This window comes from Aythya ferina (assembly GCF_964211825.1).
Source record: "Aythya ferina genome assembly, chromosome: 23".
Lineage (NCBI taxonomy): Eukaryota > Metazoa > Chordata > Aves > Anseriformes > Anatidae > Aythya > Aythya ferina.
The window spans coordinates 2,501,056-2,522,278 of NC_140321.1; the positions used below are offsets into that span (position 1 = coordinate 2,501,056).

General features: G+C 39.5%; 1 protein-coding gene across 2 annotated transcripts in view; it reads left to right on the top strand.

Annotated features, from left to right (window-relative positions):
- The window catches only part of NSF (N-ethylmaleimide sensitive factor, vesicle fusing ATPase), an 81,647-nt gene that overhangs the window by 33,126 nt on the left and 27,298 nt on the right, over positions 1-21,223 (top strand). For both annotated transcript variants that reach the window (XM_084496685.1, XM_084496686.1), the window contains exons 9-12: positions 12,038-12,237; positions 14,103-14,268; positions 14,784-14,858; positions 17,810-17,997. In XM_084496685.1, the coding sequence (XP_084352811.1) occupies positions 12,038-12,237; positions 14,103-14,268; positions 14,784-14,858; positions 17,810-17,997 (629 nt within the window). The remainder of the gene's footprint in view (positions 1-12,037; positions 12,238-14,102; positions 14,269-14,783; positions 14,859-17,809; positions 17,998-21,223) is intronic.

The window sequence follows — 21,223 nt, forward strand, 5'->3', positions numbered from 1 at the left end:
GCAGTCCCATTACTTTGTAAACATGTGCTGGCAGGCAGATAAATGGTACTGATTTTAAAAGTAATTTTATTAAGCAATATGCAGCTGCAAGTATCTTATTTTGTCCCATAAAGTAGCTAGGGATGGTATAGCTAGTCTTCATTCTCTGAAAATAATCTTTGTGGGATCATATTTAAACGTGGAATTCGGAGCTACATAATTTCTAAGTATGTTTATATTTCTTGATCCACCTTCTCTCTCCCCACAAATGAAGCAATCATGATTTTGATTACAAAACAGATTTTGATCAGAAGATATGTCCTGTTTGTGTGTGGCTGTATCAAGTGTGTCCGCTTCCAGTGTTTGTGGAATTAATGTTAAAGTAAACTTCTCTGTGAGGTGTGTTAGGTCTTTTCTTAGTGGTTTAAACACTTAAGGAGAAACATTGAAGAAACCCTGTAGGCTAAATCCAGTTAGTGCATGATTCTCTCTACTGCTTTTTTTACTTCATATTGATCTGTTAAGGACTTCTGTGGGCTGATTGTGCTTTTTTTTTTTTTTTTTTTTTGTGGCTGTGATCAAATCATGATGTCTCTGCCACAGCTTGAAGACAGCAACAGCTTGAATTTGTTGGTATTTATCTGCTCTGCAGAGGGAAGTGGTGTTAGCTATGGAAAGAAAAGCTCTTTTACTAGGACACTGTCCTGTTCAGAAATGTTGCTGGCAGCTGGCCTTCGGGTGGACCAGCATCCCCTCACTTGAAGTATTTTGACCTTCTGAAGCAGCTACATGTATGTTCATAGCAGCAGTGCAGAATCTTTGACTATACGTGGAGGTAAAGACTTGGAATTCTCATTGGTGTCATTTGACTGTAATGAGAAATGCACTACTAGACTAGAGATAATTAGAGCTTGTTTTCGTTTTGTTATAACATCCATTATTCAACTTCCATGGCTGAATGCAATCTGGCAGCATGCTAAGCAGGGATGTGTCAAGGTTTGATTGCATTTGCTTGGTGTTATTAGTGGTTGAATCAGCCTGACAGCTGGGCACTGTTTGGTAATAGCACACAGCAGCTAGCTTTGCCATGAAGGACCTGCATCTCTAACAGGTACCACTTGCAAAGGTCAGAAACCTTGCTGGCTGCATGAGGTTGTGGAGCAGCTTTGCAGGGTGTGCTGCTCAGATGGTTCCTCTCATTAATTGGGGTTGCTTAATACAGGAAGAAGAAACCTCTCTGAAGGACCACTAGTATTTTGATTACCCTGGGCAATGAATTAAAGGTGTGCCATATTATTTATATAAATACATATACCCTTACTTGTGCATGTTTACACACATACTATGTAAAGAAAAATTTTTCTGGTAAGAAGTTAAACTCCAAACAGAACTCTCTAGCTCTCCGATTAACCCTAGGGCTAAAGAGCTTATCTGAAATTTGAAATAACAGAACTTTCTGACATTCATTTTCTTTGCCTTAGTTATAACTTGCTCTTAACTATATTTCAGATCTGAAATGTCAGTGTGACAGCTGTTCACCTTTGTATATAATTTATTGGGAAAGGAAAAGAAAGAATTCGCCTGCTATCTGGTGCTCTGGTGCTCACCCACTTCTGTTTTTTGCCCAGTGCTTACAGACTGCAACTTCCATGCCAAACGCAATAAATATTTCTGTCCTGTAACTACACAGAGGCAGTATAGACCCTTCAAAAATTGCTTGCAATTTGTGTGTGGTTTATCTAACTTCCAAGGAATGTTCTGGGTTTGCAGCATATAAATCAATGTTAGTTAACCATATCATCCGAGGGTGTAAATGCTACTCTGATGCTACAATCTCTGGTTTATCCAAGAAAAGATATCCAAGATCAACCTCAGCTGGTCATTAAACATTTCCATAGCTCCCTGCTGCCCTGGAAAGGGGCAATTTCCTTTTTGCTACCCACGCCTTTCCCATGTTCATATCCATCACCTCTGTTGTGGCGGGCTTGTATGCCTCTGTAAAGAGCTAAAACATTTGAAAGCAAGAAAAAAAGTGTGCGTGTGTGAGCAGTCAGCATTCGGTTCCCTGGTTGGCTTGCTGGGACACAGCCACACAGATGGCAGCCGGAGGGGTAAGGGACATCACAGTAGGACTTCATCAGTTTAAGCTGAGTGCTTTTTTTTTTTTTTTTTAAGGCTACAATTCAATTTGCTGGAGATTCTTTAGTATTATGAACATAGTTGGTGTAGTTATCTTTTTACTTAGTACTAGGCTCTTAATAACCATGTGACTGCCAAATGGAAATAAATTCTTACCTGGATGAGAACTGAGAAAGTACCTTGAAACAAAAGGAATGCTCCTTTTCAGTGCCATCCTGGAGGCTTCAGTATTGTAGGGATGATGCTTTTAAGGCAGGAAACTAATATTTGCAGGGGGCCGATAGAGGTAAGGTGGAAGTCTTTGTAACAAAGGTAACTTAATGTATGAATTACTTGTGTGTTCACTTCACACATCTTGAAGGGCTTTCTGTTGTGCTTATGTGTAACTGCACAAAGGGTACCAAAGTTACTCAAGTCAAAACAGCGTGCCGGTAGGAGAGGGGAAAAGGACAGTGGGGAACTGCCCCTGTTTCTTGAGCCCTTTCTGGTTCTCTATGATGTTTAACTCAAAGTAAAGCCACACAACTACATTGTGAACAGCAGCCTTACAATTGATTGATCCCCATTTAGTTCCCTTAAGACTGATTTTGGTTTTTCTTTTATTGCTATTAAAAGCATCCTCTCATTCAAGCTAGAGCCCCTCCTTATTATTTGATAACTATTATGTTGCTGAATACATGTTATAATCATTCTTGTCTTTTTAAAACTGTAACAGACCTTTTTTTTTTTTTCTTCCTTCAACTTCAACCATTTAGATAAAATTTTTGAAATGTATATCTCCAGGCACTGAATATCAACAAGACCAAAAACGTTTTCTCAGACCTGAAAGAAACTGCCAGTGCTGAACTCTGTTTTCCTTTCTAAAGAACGCTCCAGTGTCTCCATATATTTGAAACATGGTCTTTTAGCAGAGGAGTGTTTTTTATGACTTACATGGCACATCAGTGGCCCTAGAAAAATTAGATTTCAGCTGCACAGGTTGTTACAGTTTAGTAACAGGTACAGAAATGTTTGGTGTTACAAATTGCATTCTTTGTGAGAAATTGAAATGGAACCCAAATTCTCTGTGCTCTCCTGTTACCACCAATAAACAGGTTCAATCAGACTTTTTAGAGGTGATTTTTATTTCCTGGTAACCAGCTTGTGCTCTGACCCCTTAGGATCGGTCAGTCTCAGTGCTCCATGTGAAGTACAGCTTGCTATGGTAAAGTAAGGCATTAATGAAGCACTGTGACTTGGAGATGTGTCTTTTAAGGTATCTTTAAAATTAATGCACTAATGTTCTTGAAGTACTCAGATGCTATAGGAGAAAAATAGCACTGGGAAGGATCTCATGCAGTCTATTTTTAAAATAGGATATTTGTTATGAAAAATCACAGTCAGGCAAGTCTAACCTGTAACTGGTGGTAAAAATACCCTAACTTCCTAATGCACCCTATTCCACTGCTTAGGAGTATCCTTACTGTCAAAACTTTCCAATTGCTTATACTCAGCCTTGCAGCTGTTTATTATATATGGTAGATATGAAATGTTTTTTGTTAGGTTTTTGGAGGGGACTTTTACATACTTGTCCGTTTCTCTTCAGTATTCTGAAGGCTAGCACCTAGATTTTGAAACCCTTTCTCATAGTCACAATCTGTAGGTCACTGATCATTGTTATTTCTGTTCCCTGGGTCATTCTTCACTGCTTGGCAGTGTGATGACCCAAGCAGGGCTCAGTAACTGTCAGAGGTGCTCATGAATTCTGGGTGGATTGGCAGGTTTTCTCTGTGCCTTGGTGTATGTTCTTATGTATAATCCTCAGTATGATGACATGTTTCGTTTTGCAACATGCAGGTTATTATTCCTACCCAAATGTAGAAACTTGTGCATTGAGTTACATTTAAAAAGAGAGAAAAAAAAAATTAATCTTGCCTTTCAGTGTAATAAAAACATTGTATAGTAGTAAATCCAGGAGGGATCCTTTCTCTTTGTGCTTCAAAGTTGTTGTTTTGTTTTTTTTATCCACTTTTCATCTACCTTTAACTTCATTCAGACAGTGTCTTTCATACATGCTTATGAAGATGTGTAAGACCTTTTTATAGTTTTACAAAGGTTTAGATCTCCCCTCATTTTGCTCTTTTTTTTTTTTCCCCTTCAAACCCTCCGCGTGACTTCATATGCTTAACTAGAGGGAAGTTGTCTTTAGACCGATCTAATAAATTCTTTTTGGCTATTGCTCTTATCTTTGTTTTCTTCTACCTACTTAGAAGGACATCATACCAGAATTCTCTAGGAATTAAGTTAGTTATAGGTCTATACAACAAAATGAGAAAATATTTGAAGTTGGAAGGGATCTCTCAAAATTGTTTAGCCCAGCCCCACGACATCTTTTCTTTCCCCAGCTCTTCTTTCCCTTTGTAGCATTAAGGGTGACACTTACTTCCTTCCCCCGCCCCAGCGTCTTATCCGTGCTGTACAGGTTCTCAGTGACTTTAAGATGATTTCACTTGCTGCTTCACAGTGCTCCTGGGTGAAGTTCTTGCCCAGGTATAACCTGTAAGTATCAAGTGCTCCTGTGGGCATGTTCTGGTTATCTGCCTATTTGGTGCTTAGACCCTGCCTGCCTGTCACTGACACTAGTGTTGGCTGCCATGCGACATGAAGTCAGCACTCAAGTAGGAAGTGTTTTGCAGTTTGAACTGAGCATTGTCTGTTATTGGCTTTTCTTCTTATTTGGGAGTTGGACCAACGCTTTGTGACTTCTTCTCCTGATGTGATTGTGAGATAAGTGCTCACCTCACATCAAAACACGTGGCTCCATGCAGCCATCGTGGCTGAATCTGGTTAGCGGAACTCCAAAAATAATTGCTCAAAGCTCAGTAGGGGGTCAGTCAAATCCTACCTGAATTCAGGAATTAAGAGCAATTAAAAAAAATCACAACAATATGTCACAGTATAAATCCATAATTTGTTCACATTTTGAATTTCTGGATGCATTTCTTGTCTGCGTCTCAGAATGGATGCAGTAGAACTGGAAAAATGCTGGAGCCAGGGCATCATTGGGATGCTTCAGGAATCTTGGGGTCCTACATTTGGGCTGGGGCAGTCCCAAGCACAACCACAGGCTGGGTGTTGAATGGATTGAGAGCAGCTCTGAGGAGAAGGACCTGGGGGTGCTGGTGGATGAGAAGTTCAACATAAGCCGGCAATGTGTGCTTGCTGCCCAGAAAGCCAGCCGTACGCTGGCCTGCTGCACCAAAAGCAGTGTGGGCAGCAGAACAAGGGAGGGGATTGTGCCCCTCTGCTCCACTCTCATGAGGGCCCCCCTGGAGCCCTGCGTTCATCTCTGGGCCCCCAGCACCAGCAGGACATGGAACTGTTGGAGAGGGTCCGGGGCAGGCCGTGAGGATGCTCAGGAGCTGGGGCAGCTCCGCTGTGGGGCCAGGCTGAGAGCTGGGGGGGTTCGGCCTGGGGAGGGGAAGGCCCTGGGGAGAGCTCCCAGGGGGCTGTCAGGGCCTGAAGGGGGCTGCAGGACAGCTGGGGAGGGACAACTCGTCAGGGAGTGTGGTGATAAAGCAAGGAGTAATGGCTTTAAACTAAAAAAGGGTAGATTTAGGTTAGATATAAGGAAGGAATTCTTCCCTCTGAGAGTGGTGAGGCCCTGGCCTAAGCTGCCCAGAGGAGCTGTGGGTGCCTCATCCCTGGAGGTGCCCAAGGCCAGGCTGGATGGGGTTGGGGGCAGCCTGTGCTGGCGAGAGGGGTCCCTGCCCATGGTCGGGACTTGGAACTGGATGAGCTCTAAGGTCCCTTCCAATCCAAAACATTCTGTGATTTTGTGATTCTATGATAATGGGCTCAGAAAACCTTGTAAACATGGAATCAGTTGGCTTGGAGATCTTCAGCCTTGCAAAGAGACCAGTGGGTGTTTGCTTTTCCAACCTGGGGATTTGGATATGTGGAATGACGCCCAGAGATGGCAGACTTGGAACAAAGGAAGGGGATGCTTCACTGAAACTGCCACAAAGAATTTATGCTATTTTGTATTGATGACTATGGTCATCCCCAGACACTGAGCTATAAGGACTCTTGCACTTACTTTGTATGGCTGCAGTTGTGGTGTCCCTTAGCACGTGTCACCGCAGCTTGGCAAGTGCAATTTTGCTCTGGCTGGAAAACCAGGCCTTGGGACATCCCAGTGACCCTGTTATGTTGGTACTTGTTTACTCAGAGGTGCTCTGTGGGTAAGTATTCCAAAAGGTATTTGCAAATTCCTTCATGTCGACTTGAAGTAGACAGAAACGATCCAGCTTTTTTCCAAAAAGTAGAAAATGCCGACGAGATTTATGGCTATTAACATGCAGGTGGGATCTGACTAAACATTAGCTGTTGCGTTCAGCAATCTGTCCAAGGACTCTGCATAATCTCTATCTTCAATTGACATCATTGTTGCAGCTCTGCTCTCAGAGAGGCAGAGGCATTTGCTTTTATTTTTTTGGTTGCAGATATGACTTCTTTTTAAGATGGGTTTGTTTTGTACATATTCTTATCAAAATCCCTTTTTCAGAGAGTCATGATTTTGTTTGTGTAGCCAAAGGCATTCTGTTGGAAACTTCTCTAAAGCTGATTTATTTTCTTTTTTATCACATTCCATCAGAAATTGATAAATGTCCTGCCATTGTTGTAAATCTAGTTATTGCCTCTCTATACATGTACGTATTAAACTTCTCACAGCCAAACAAGACATGATGAGAAAGGTGAAGGACTCCTTTCAAAGATCTAGGAAGAACTTACTGGCTTTGTTGTCCTCTCTTTACAGTGGCAAATGACTTATGTCAAGCAACTGGCTATTGAGAGTCCACTTAAAATAAAAGCTTCTGTGTCAGGTGTAGCCCCTTGCCTGTCTGGTCTTTGAAATGAAAGCAGAAACAAGTTACTTCAGTCTTGCTACTTGTCAGTAGCACGTAAATCCTACAGGAAGATTAACTGTAGGCAATGATGTAGGCTGAAATAATGTTGGGCTTACAGGTTGAGAGGAGGGGGAAATTCCACCCAAGAGTTGGAAAATCTTGTCCATGTGGCAGGTGAAGTCTGGGGACCGTGATCTTACTCTAACCTGCCTGAAGATTAATGTACAAAGATAAGCATCTCTCCCTGATGTATTCAGGATCAGTACTTTGCTATCGATGTAGGTTTCTGATAGGTGCATCTGAATGATACAATCACACCAGAATGCTTTGATTTTAATTAAAAGGGGAATTACAGTCCCAAGTAGAAAATCCCTGTTATACTTAAACATTTCTTCTGATCTTTTAAAAGAACGAGTAGTGAGAGTCGAACAAATAAACTTCATCCTGTCTCCAGGTAAATGACATTCTGGTTCAAAATAGTATTTAATTTCTCTCAGTAATGCTCTTACCAGTTTTTAAGATTTTCCGCTTCTATTTTATGTGGAAGACTTCTCATATGGGTACAGTTTAGTTCCCCTTATCCTGTTTATTCAGCCTCTAACCTTATGACATTCAATCGCATAATTAAGTATCCCATTACAGGAATGACCTTTGATTTTTAAGTCCAAATGGTGAGCTTAATGAGTTAGAGATGTCTGCACTGCTAATAATTTGTGTTTATAAGATACTCATAATAGTATTGACATTTGGCTGCATTGGTGAGATCAGCAGAGTGAAGATAAACTTAATCAAAATTCTTGTGTGGGGCATAGGATCCCGCTGTGATTTGAGACGTAACATTTGTAGTTTGTCATCACCTGTCTATTTTAATAAAGTCCTGCTTGTGTTTAAAGCTTCAATTTTAGCCAGGTGAACATAGCTATACAGGAACATCTCTACTGGAGTAGCTTGTGACAATTTCGTTTGAAGAGGAACTAATTACTTCAGTTTCAGGAATGCTTTTCCACCTGAGCAAGACCTGGCTCTTGGAGGTCCCTAGCAGTGTGAGCCCAGTGTGAACCAAGCCTTAGGCAGATGGTTAGTGATATCATCCACGTTCTGATGTGGGGAATCACCCATGTGTGATTTGCTGAAAAGTGAGCGTGGAGGGACCAAAACGGGCTGGGCTTGTCTTTGTCAGGTAACTATTACATTGTCCCTGGGGTCCTGCTGGGTCCCAGGGCTGCTCTTTTTGCTCAGGTGGGGTGAGTGGCTAATGACCGAGCACAGCCCGAGGATTTAAGTGCTGAAGCTGCAGCCTAACTTTGAGAAGCCTTCTTTCTTTACTGTTTCCGCAACAGTTTCTGTCCTTTCAGCAACATATTTTTATTTATTTTTTTTTTAACTTATCAGGTAAAAGTTAACACTTCCTCAGGATAAGTAAGTTGGAATAAGAAGAGGGGAAAATCCAAGGAGGCTTTCCAAGCAAACTTGTCCAAAGGCTGTCTGGTTTCCCCAGAGTCATCCAGCTAGAGCCCTTCGCTAAGACCGTATTAGTACATGCAGACAAAGAGAATATTTGGGCTCTATAAGAAGTTCTTTCTTAGAAGAAGAAAGTAAAAGAAAGCTGTAGAAGAGATGCTTCTTGGAGGTTGTATGTCTTTCTAGGAGAGTTTCTTAACTGAGAGAACTAGAAAAAAAAATTTAGAGCAGTCCATTCTCTGTAGCATTGTGCTTTTTTTTTTTTTTTTTTTAAAAGTTATACTAGGGAAAAATGAGATTGTACAGTACAATTTTTCTACCTTGAGTAAGGGTGCTCCCAGGACTGTTTGTGTGCACGTGCCCCAACTTGTTGGTAGCCTTCTGATGGCCTCTCCTCTTTGAGCACATTGGAGCTTTCTGAGCACCAGTGACTGCCTTAGCTTAGGATTTCCTTTAAAAGCTTCACTCATCATCAAAATCCTGCTTTGTGCTATTTGGCTACATAGGTGATCATGTTCCTCCACAAAACATGTTAACAATACCTTTCATGACATTGATTTGACAGGAATAGCTTTTAATTTATCTATGCCTCATTCATTCCTGTGTGAAACTGGTCTTTGCTGACAGTATGTGGTGTTTGTAGTTTTTGACTTCAAGATTCCCTGAAATTTGACTGATGAATTCTTCTTAACCAGATCTTTTTTTTTTTTTTTTTTCTGCGCAGAAAAACACAGAGAAATCTTTTAGCTTTATTATTGTGCTTATCTGGTGCAGCAGGGTCTCTTTTGGAGGTTTTGGTAGGGATCAGAAGCTCTTCGTAGTGATGTTCTCTTGAGGCTTTATTTTCATGTATGAACAACCTGAAAGAGTGAGTAGCGCATGCAGATAATAGAAAACATTTTGTATTGAGCAGTTATTCAGATTGAAATTAATTCTTTATCGCTCTAAGATTCGTGAGTTAATGCAATTAAATCACACTTGAGCATTGGTAAGTTAATGAAGGAGAAAAGCACTCATTCTTTAAATGCAGGATGTTGCTGTGAGGTCTGAGAAGCAGTGAGGACTTTGCTAGTGAGGTATGCAGCATGGGGGGAACTTAGCATGTAATTAAGATGAGATGGAAAGCAGGAGGGAATAGTTATTCCGTGTGAATGACAACTTGATGGGCCCAAGCTCATTAAGTTTTTGATGATGCTAGAAACTGCACTCAGGTCCCCTAAGTCTGAGCTCTGGGCCATCAGTTTGCTTTTTTTTTTTTTTTTTTTGCTGTTAATGTGTATCTTAAGCACTGCAGGGCACTTGTTGCATGTTTTACATGCTTTAAAAAGTCAAATGGCAAGAATGCAATCTAAAAATTAATGCCTTATGAGTGTTGTCTACAGTATGGAACTGTTTTCACTAATAAGTGTGTTTTTTCCACAAACAATTAGTACTTGAAAGTTTCTAAGTTTTAGATAAATCTAATCTTCTTGAAAGGAAACATAGTTTTTTGTCTTCAAACATACTGATATCTTGTATTCCTCACTCGTTGTCCAGAACACATGTAGGGTTTTTGCACAGAAATTGGATGAAGCAAGAGCAAAGGAGAAGGTGCCACTGGATTCCTTGCCCTGTAATTAAACACTTGTTCAAAGTGGGGATTTCTTGCTGATGGAAGCTGCTCTGGGCAGATTCCAACCATAGGTGACAGTGGATACAGCTTCCTCCAGGTCTTTTTCCTTGGGATGTCCTGTGGGTCTGGCAGGTGAGGATGACTCTGGAGGAAGGCTCTGTCAGTGTGTTGGTGCTGTGTCTGGCTAGGGATCTAAAACACGAGAGGGTGGTCTGCAGTCAGAATATCCAGGTATCCATGAATAATCCAGAAGTATCCCAGAATACCAGGTATCCACGCAGGCTGTTTCACTCTCTGAATGCACACCTTTATCTCTTCTTTGCCCATGGGAAAGACAGTGAGGACCTAACACTTCTTCCTGTGTTAGGAAGAAATAAATCATTAAAACACTTGCTGTGTCCTGAAAGTTCAAAATAATTTTACTTGTAGTTTTGGGTAAAAATAATAAGAAAATCGAAACATAGAGGTCTATTGGAAATACTAGGATCTAGACAAAATAAGTTACATATATCTCTCTTCTTTTTCCTTACCACTGTCTGACCAGACAACATCCAAACTTGCTCTTCTACTAACTCAGTCTTCTACATGCCTTTTAATTTGGGCAACATACATGTATAGCTCCCATGTCTTCATTTCTCTAGATGATGTCTGTTTTTCTTTTCTGTTTTCATAGTTAGATGCCTTTGCTATAAAGCTGTGGCTTTCTGTTTATTAGAGGGGTCTGGTGCTCAGTATTTAAAATACGGTGCTTGTACATCATCATTGCTCTCCTGTTTCAGGATTTTCCAATGCTAGTTAGTCCCTTTGGATTGCTTCCGGGAGGAAAAAAAAATTTTGTTTTGATGCATTTGTTTTTTTCTGTCTGGCTAGATCTTGTCTAAATGCTGGTAGTCCCATTAAATGACTAAAACCAGTTTCATAGCAGACGTGTTGGTACCATGAACTTCTTAGCATAGTATAAGGCAGAGCATAAAATACTCAACTGTAAGAATAGTATTCAGCTGTAAGAGTAGTGTAAGAATACTGGAGTTTTTCAGGTCTTCTAGTTACATGTCAAGTTCTCTTTTTTTTTTTTTTTTTTTTGGCCTCTAATGGTTCTAATAGTTCCTAGAAGCCCTTTTCAGTTTTCTCAATACTTGTTCTAAAAACCTAGACTCCTTTAAGCCCAATGCAGGGTTAAAAAGTTAGGCATTATTACGTGATATCCCATGCTTTTCTGATTCATGAATCAGATTAATCTGCTTTACTTACATCTATGTTGAGAGTTCAGCATCAGTTGAGTAACTTTGATCTGATGCTTCATTTTCCTTACATATCTGAAAACTAAACTCAGCTGAATCTCTTCTGTAAAGGAATGCTGCTTATATGTGTTTTGTGCCCCTGTAAGAGAAGAGAGAAATGAATCAGATATCCTAAATTGTTAATTTAATTTAATTGTCCTAAATTGTTAATGCATCTTTCCTTGGTGTTCATGGTGTATAGGTGATGTTTTAAAAAAAAAAAAAAATAAAAAATTTCTGCAGCCCCTCACTATCCGGGGATGATGATCATCCTAGAACCTACTCTGGGGTTTTGTTGAACTGAGAAGTATATTATTTACCTGCTTAGCAGGCACCTGTTTATTGAGCATTCTGCTGACAAGCAGTTATAGTTCAGGCTCTCAATCCTTAGCTCTTAATTTAGCATGCTTAATACATAGGGTGAGCATTTATGCTGTTATGAGCTTTGGGTTATTTTTTGTTGGCCATTGCCAGATTGGTGGAATGAGTTTGATCCAGTCTGTCAATTCTATGTTTGTATTTCACTGCTAAAGATGATGTGATGCAGAGCTCAGGCTAATGCCCATCTCTGCAAGGTCACTGTAAAAGCATCCTTATTGTAAGCAGCAATTCCCTCTTTACAGTATTGCTCTTTCCTTTGTAAGCCTGCTTTCTAAACTTCTTCCCTCTTGTTCTAGGCTGCAAGCATGTGAAAGGCATTCTGTTATATGGACCTCCAGGCTGTGGTAAAACACTTATGGCGAGACAGATTGGCAAGATGCTGAATGCCAGAGAACCAAAGGTGGTCAATGGTCCAGAAATCCTCAATAAATACGTGGGCGAGTCTGAGGCCAACATCCGCAAGCTGTTTGCTGATGCAGAAGAAGAACAAAGAAGGGTAATGCAAACATAGATAAATAGCATGGTCAGGATGAATGTGCCTTAAAGAATGACTGGAAAGGAAGTTTATAATCAGAAAATTGCTGCTTGCATTAAAAGATTGAGTCACTGCTTCACTTGTGATTATAGTTACTCCTTGCAAGTCACTGAATATTAGTATTCTACGGATTCACACAATTTCAGTTGGAAGAAAAATAAAACCTAAACCATTAGCACCTGAAAAGGTAGCTGGTCTTCCTATTAGCTATGCCGAAGATAGACAGTTTGTTTAACTTCCATGTGGAGTTATTTTAAGATAATACAGTAGGGCCCATCCTGCTGTGTTTTGTATTATACAATGTGTCAGCTGCTCAGAAAGTGCTTAAAAATAGGGTCATAAACATTTTGCTCCATTTTTTGCTTTTCTTCTGTCTTTTTTTTTTTTTTTTTTGAAACAGTCCATTTGGAGTTTTGCTAGTAGGTTCAGGTGGTGCATAAACTAGGACAAATTTCAAGTAAGTTCTCATGTCTTCAAGTTTCTGGTTTACAGGATTATAGTGTAGGTACATTATAATAATATTAAGTGTACATTTTAGTATTATAATAAGAATTATAATCAATACACCCTTAATTTTTCTTAGCAGAAAACTAATGGATAAGAATATTGTCTCAGAACCAGAGTATGGATCTTTGAAAGTGGAACTGGAAACAAAGATTTTGTTTTTTTTTCCAAACTTTTTTTTAATCAATCGATTGAGCTGGCAATGAGAATCCTAGTCTTTGAATGTGTAAAAACTTTTTTTCCTTTGTGCTTTAGTAATTTTTCCTGTCACTTAATTGTGATTAAGATTTTATGGTAAAGAAGCTATATTTTCAGGTAAATTGCTACTAAATAGTGATGTCTGTTCAGAAAACATTAGCAAAGGAGACTGTATACCTTAATTTTATGTCAGACAGTGCTGCAGGTTCTGAAATTACTTAATTTTCTTCTGCAAAAGATTTATTAATCTGAGCTTTACATGGGAACACATACAGATGTAAACAATCTCCTTTTCTCTGGTTGTTGCGATATAACTGAAAGCTGTGAGCTGCTTTTCCTTTGCAATAACACACCTGTTAAAATAGACTTTATATTGGCTGGAGGGGATGGTCTTGATGACAAGTTGTGAGATTAAAAAGGTCTCAAAAAGGTTGGTATTGTAATGACTTGTGTCTGGGGCAGATTGCCAGTGACAGCACATTTACCCATTATTAGCATGGTCTCCACCGTCCACAATAGCTGTTGTAGAGGTAGAATTTGAAGGGGAAAAGCTTCATAATATGGTCACAAAAAGTATCCTGTTCTTTTACCAGCTGCAACTGCTTCACCTTTGAGTGAACCTGGGAAGAAGCAGTTCTATTCCTGATTGGCACTGAACAAATGGACTCCTTGAAAATACTAAGAACACAGTTACTGTGGCAAGATGTGTATTTCCTAACTTTGTGACCTGGGCTATTTCCAACATTGGGCGCATCCTTCCACAGATGTATTTTGTTCTTCATCTCTTTTTCAGCTGGCTTCCACAGATACCAAGTCCTGTGACCTTTGAGCTGTGTCTTCTGCCTTTTGGGCTTGTGCTTTTCATGTTCATTCTACTCCTGTCCACTGAAACACTGCTTCTCTTAGGACTGTCAGCTGTGAAATCTTGTGTTAGGACAAAGCCCACCAACAAGACAGCAAGATGATATTCTGAAAAGGGGTCTGATGCATAGCATGTGATACTAAAACCACTTGCAGATATCAATGTTTTGTATCTCTGTCTGATCTTATTGAGAAATTACTGTTTTGTTTGGATTGCTTTCAATGGTGACATGGCATTCCTGACATGTTTTTCTCTCCAATAGCTTGGAGCAAACAGCGGTGTTCATATCATCATTTTTGATGAAATTGATGCAATCTGCAAGCAGAGAGGAAGCATGGCGGGTAGCACTGGAGTCCACGATACTGTTGTAAACCAGTTGCTGTCTAAAATTGATGGAGTAGAACAACTCAATAACATCCTAGTGATTGGTATGATAATGCTGTCTTTCTTATTATGGGGTCAGGTTGAAAAATGCTGTTTTGTTTGCTGCAGGTCAGCTAACTTACCATTGCTGGTATTGGATGTGTTTGGACTCATCTGAATGACTGTTATTTGACAAGCAACAGTGGCATATTTAAAGGGAGATGTAATTGACTGATATTACTGTTTTAAAGATTTTTCTCATTTCACTTTTAATAGCAAGTGTTTGATTAAGAAAACTTGCAAAGAATAGTATGCACTGTTATATTGACATATGAAGGACTGGGGCTTTTTTAGCTATCTTTTTGAGTTGTTGTGATGCCAGGACTTGGGTAGGTTTGATCCCTATTGCCCTGACTCTACTTTAGGGCATGGCTTTTTCCAATATTTCTCAAAATGTCTGTCCTGTTTGTTTTTCTGAGACTCTGAGGTCTCGTGTTAGCTTTAGGGAGCATATTCAGGAGATGGAGGCCGATTTAGTTAGCTGAGTTAATGCTTATTTCGGTTTTAATTTTGCACTTAGGAATGACCAACAGACCTGACCTGATTGATGAAGCTCTGCTGAGACCAGGGAGACTTGAGGTGAAAATGGAGATTGGTAAGCAAACTAGTATATGTGAATACATAAGCTCACATTAACTTAGTCAGCAAATTAAAATACCATTTTAGATTTACCAATTGATAAGCCATTGACCTGATCATAGAATCATTTAGGTTGGAAAAGACCTCTAAGATCATCAAGGCCAACTGTTGACCTAGCAATAACAAGTCTATCACTAAACTATGGCCCTCAGAAACACATCTGTGAGTCTTTTAAATACCTCCAGGGATGGTGATTCAACTACATTCCTGGGTAGCCTGTTCCAATGCTTTACAACCCCTTCGGTGAAGAATTTTTTCCTAATATACAACCTAAGCCTCCCCAGGTGGAATTTCAGACTTTCTTCTTGTCCTAGTGTTGGGAGAAGAGACCAACGCCCAACATGCGGCAGCCTCCTTTGAGGTACTTGTAAGAGAGCAATGAGCCTCTGCTTCTCCAGGCTAAACAACCCCAGCCCCCTCAGCCACTCCTCATACGACTGTTCACCAGCTTCGTTGCCCTTCTTTAGGCATACTCCAGCACCTCAATGTCCTTCTAGTGAGAGGGCCAAAACTGAACACAGTGTTTGAGGTGCAGCCTCACCAGAGCCGTGTATGGGGGGATGATCACCTCCCTGGTCCTGCTGGCTTCACTAGTTCTGATGCAAGCTGGGATGCTGTTGGCCTTGGCCACCTGAGTTCACTGCTGAGTTGTATTCAGCTTGCTATTAAGCAGTATCAGATTCTGTCCAGCAGAATTGGGTAGGGATGGGCAGGCAGGACCCTGAATCTCTTGCACTAATGAAAGGAACAAAGAAAGCACTGGACCACTCCTAGGTGGAAACTGCAGAACTGTTGATCTTGTAATGTGTGAGAGCAGTTCTTGACTTAGAGAAACATCCTTCTATTTGTATAAAGTGATAATGGTGAATTTAACCTTAGTAACTGCAAATGTTAAATAGCATTGGCTAAACGTTTCAGACTTGCTTATTCCAGAAGGTCTAGATTGCTTGCAACAACAGAACTAAAAACATGCGAAAGAGCGCTCTTAGCCATTTATTTTAGTGATTTGGAAAAGGTTAATATCTGTTAGTAATTTAGAAGGGACTTTTTTAATTGTACACGTTTACTTGATACCGACTCCAAATTAATAGATTATTTATTATAACCTATGTGTTTTTTTTTTTTGTTTTTTTTTTTTAAGAAATTAAGCCTGCATCAGCTTAGATTCAGGAAAACAAGTCTTAACTTCTGATCTTACAGACAAAGTCTCATTAGTGAAGATGAAGTCTTGAAGGGTGTTTAAAGGTTGGAAGCACAGTTTTAGATTTGTGATTTGAAAGAGTCCATAAAACATTTTCCTGTGAACTTCATACACACAAATGTTATGAAATATTTTCTGTACTCTGACCTATGCACTGAATAGTCTAAAGGTAAAAATAAATAAAATCTCAAAATGTAGTGAACCGTATGAGAATCGCAGGCAAAGAAGGCCATTAACATTGCTAAGGCGAGTTTCCTTTCAGTTGCGGAAGATTAGATGGAAATGTCCATATAACCCTAAAAATCATATGACATACTACATGGGAAGATAAGAGTTTGTAATTATTGGTCTAAAATGTTGGGAAACTCTTGAAATGGAACTTTCAGTGTAATGTTAAGTGTTTGCTAGGGATTTTTTTTCTTATCCTTAAAGGGTAACATCACTCTTTCAAAGATCCAGAAACACAAAGAGATTTTGTGATAGCTGAAAAGTGAAGATTTTAGGCAAAAGAAGAGAAGCTGATGACTATGAAGGCAGCCGCAGAGGTAACCTAGGCAGTAAACTGATGCCGATGCTCCAGAGTTAATGCTAATTACTCTGAATTTGATCACTGCAGGAAATAGTTTGTATTAGGCAGTATTGTGCGTATATCTCAGAGATGTGAGGACTAGAGAAGCAACTGGAGCACTAGCTAAGACTTAAAATCTTGTGGAGCACAGGCAGCACAGATGGTTTCTAAAATTTAGAAGGCTTATGAGACTAAGGTATTCAGTTGGATGCGGGAAAAAAAATATTAAGAGACTTGTGCCTATTCCTGGCATAGTATGCAAAAAAGGAAACTTGGACAAAGAAGAGTAGAGCAGTGCATGGAGTTGTTAGTGGCCAAGCTGACGAATAATCATGAGAAAGAACTAGCACTAGCAAAAATTATCATTTACAGTCTTTACAAAATGACACAGCTACAAGGAATTGAAGGGAAGTCTCAGCAAAGAAAGTGTGTTTTAGGGATGAAGAACTGTATATATAATAGTGGTTGCCTTTGTGCAATCTCGTGCTTAAAAACAAATGTGTAGGAGCAACTGTTTTTACTAAAACCAGGTAAGAGTTATTATTTATTTATTGTGTTATTTATTTATTTATTGTGTTGCAGGTGTATTACTTGCATCTTTAGCTGACAAAGTTAAATAAATTGCAGTCTGAGCAAGACTTCCCTAGAACATCGGATCCTTGTAATAAAGGCTCTGGAGGAAAATGAGCTGAAGTATAGTGTGGTTTTACCAAGAGAATGTTGTGCCAGATGGACACCTTACTTTAAAGAAAAACACTATGTTGCTAAGATGCAATCTGGGAAATAATCACTTATATCTGAGAAAATTAAGATTTTATGAAAATTGCAAGGTGGAACTGCGTTTAAGGATGCCAGGCTGACCAGATTGCTCTTGTGTACAGTGAATTCCTGGTATGGAAGCCTGAGAGCAATGAACTTGAAGGAAATTAAATTTAGGCTGTTTCTCTGTGTAGTGTGGGGGTGATGCCAAGGGCAAACTGCATACTTTCAAACATTTTTTTAAAAATATCCTACTTATGAATGAATTGCTTATATTGAGAAAGAGCCTTTGGAAGCAGGACCATTGAAGAGAGGTAAGGTTTTGCTGCAGCTGCTGTGCTGAGACACTGACTGGGATGCGCTCTGTTTAAAATCTCAGGTTTGCCGGACGAGAAGGGTAGATTTCAAATTCTCCATATCCACACAGTACGGATGCGGGAACATCAGCTGCTGGCTGAAGATGTGGACATTGCAGAGCTGGCAGTTGAGACTAAGAACTTCAGTGGTGCTGAATTAGAAGGCTTAGTGCGAGCTGCTCAGTCTACTGCTATGAACAGACATATCAAGGTCAGTCCTATCATCTCATGTTGAGGGGAAGGAAAAAGAGAAAATATGTAGAGTCTTTTATTGTATGTTTACTTCCAAATGGATAATGTCATCTCAGCTCCCTCCATTCTAGAGGAAGATTGCCTTGCTTTTTTCCATCCTTTGCTGATTATGGGAGGTCAGTGTATCTTTAAGTAGAAAGAAGTTATAAGGACCATGAAATGTCAGGTTATATTAATCCAGATGAAGAACACAGTATTCGATGGTGTTGAAATATGAGATGATTAGTTCATGAAGAAAGAGGCTGAAGGATGTAACCTCGCCAGCGGCCAAGAATTGGTGTGAATTACTGCAGAAGAGAGCCTTTGACATTAGTTGCCCAGCACTGATTTTTTTTAAATAAAAAGTCTGTTCAGCCTAAGATATGAAGAAAACAAATTATGCTTTCATTTCAGCAAGAAAAATAATTTGGTTGCTTTGACATTTATATCTATTGGGAGCTCTTGTTCTTTCTGCTTATGTTTTATATAGCCAAGAAAATTTGTTTGTTTCCTATAACCAAAAGCACAAACATGAACAGTTTCTCATTTTCTTGTGTTCTGTCTCAAAAAAGAAATCACATCTGGAGGTATTTTCATCCCCTTATATTTTCATCCATTTAAAAGCAAAGCAGTTTTCCTTTTAATAATTAGTTTAACTTAGAATTGATGCATTTTCTTTGCTTGAATTTTGGGTGAATTTTGGGACTATTAGCATTTTGATATGATCCCTGCAGTGCCAACTTTTGCTGTGGGAGAGGAGACAAGGGCAATAATGAATATAAAAGAGCTGTCTCCTCCTTTAGGTGTGTATGTGATTAACATCTTAGTAATGTACGTATTACTATATGTACTATGTGTACTATTACTATGTATTAATATGTGTATTCCATATGTCAAGCAACCACACTTGTTTTTCTTCTCAAACAGTTTGACAGTATTTTTGGATAATCTTACTGTTTATTATGAAGACATCTTCAGCCAAATGATACACTAAGGTCTTTCATTCTCTCCTATGAGTACTGCAAAACTTAAAATATACATCACATGCCTGACCTAGATTTCAGAAGCACTTGTGTGGAAGCCACAAAACAAATAGCGTTTGAAAATCAAATGGAATTATCCTTCTGAATCATTTAAGTTCTTCTGATAACCTTTCAAAATACTTCAATGTTAAAAATTAAAATGTACAATCCTTTAAAGGTTAGGAAAGAAAGGAAGCTTCCTATTTGTACGTGTACAACTTGAGGAATATATTAGCGTTTTGAGTACATTTGCTTCCCTCTGCAAAACAGAAGAGTGATTAACGTGCACTAAAGATCCTCTATATTCTTAGCATCCTCTATTTCTGCTGGGTGAGCGTTTTTGTGAGGAGGGGCTCTATCATTTCAGCTGTTCTTGTGTTACAAATATTTTTTAGGCCAGTCTGGGTTACTGAAGTTGCTGTTTAGAAGCTGCTTTTGTTACTCTACAAGATAAGCATAATGTGTTTCCTTCACATGCTCAAGTGCAGTCCCTGTTCTTGTAGATCATGCTAGTCAGAAGATAATGTCTTTTAGATGTGTTTGAGAGGGAATATTATTTGACTTTTCCATCACCTTGGTCTTAGGAAAAGGCGATAGAGGTTTCTCTGCCTTCTGAGAAATGCCTTGAAATCCCAAGTTTTTACCTCCTGAACAGAGAGATCATGTAGGGCCATCATGCTCTCAGGTAAAAGCATGTAGTGTGGAAAGATGCAGGTAAGTTTCAACGAAAGTTGTTTTGGAATCTAGAGGAATTTCTTATGGTATAGTTTGAAGTACAGAAATTATGAAAGGACTTTCAAGACAGCAGTAAGTCAAGCATAGGAGAATTTAGATCTTTTGCCTCATCTCCGATTTACTTTATATGTTTAAAAAAAAAATGTTTCTGCTTTGCCACTTAGCAGTTAGATGAATTGCTTTTCTCAGACCAACTTCTGCCCTCCTTTTGTGACTAATCCTCTTTCTGATATCTGTAACTCCACTCAGGATTCTCAGCAGACTGCACCGATAGGATTAGTCTGTAATAACCAGTGTTTGTACGACACTTAGTGGAAAAGTTGCTTCAAATCTATGTAATTCCTGATTGTTGCCCAAGGCAATCAATATACTTGCAGATCTAGAAATAATCCTAGTAAGTGGAGCTGCTCCATATTGCAGAGCTGCAGCCATAGTCAGTAATACATCCGAATGAAGCCTACAGCTTTAAAGGCTACTCTCAATATGTTTTTAATTCTTGAAAACCTCTTCTAGCTCCAGTCTGAGCAGCTTTGAGCTATCTCCTCAGTCACAACTAGAGGGTACTAGAAATGATTTACAAGAAAAGATCGCAGTAGTGCTTTGTCTTCTGTATGTTTGTTTCCAGTCACTAGGTTTTAAATGCTGCTGCTGTTCCCAAACTGCCCAAAAAGGAGAGCAATGTGAGCTGAGCTTTGTAGCTTACTTAGTAAACAAATTAGTAAACAAATGTAGCTTGTTTATTCCAAGTAATGCTGCTGATAGTGCTGCCTTGGGAACATTCACAGCTTTGGTTGGACTGAAGCAAATAAAGACAAACTAGTAAGAAGTCTAATATTTACCAATCCCCTTAAAGACTTTCATGTAGGGAGAGGAAAGTGAATCGTTTGAAGTTGTCAAAAATGGAGTGGGCAAATTTAGAGTTGGGTTTAACCAAACCTGAATTTGTCTTTCTGAAAAAAAATCACAAAATGGAAGAGGCTTCACCACCTTCCTAGCTAGCACCTGGACTGTGCAATAAAGAAATATTTCTATAGCCTCTAAAGGCCGGGGGGGAGTGGTTCCTTACTCTAAAGGGGAACCTACATAACTCCTCTACATTACAGAAATCTAAATTTAAGTGAGATTAGTCCCATATCGGCACTAGTGTCTGCTTCACTGACAGATGGTTTAAAGAGGTAAGGCAGCAGCAAGGATGGTGCAGAGCTTCTGTCCTGTTCATATCTGGGGTTGCTTCTCTGAGCAGTGGGATCATGGCCATGCTCTTCACTTTTCACCCAGTGGGATGTAACAATTGTTACTCAATGACTTTTGGGGGCCGGCGGATGGCTGTGGATCTGAAGGTGATGATTGCTCCGGTGGTACTCAGCAGATGTTCAACAACTTTTAAAAAGCATTTTTGTTGTTGCATACCATCTATGGGGTTGAATCCTTGGATGGAAGCTGCTAAGG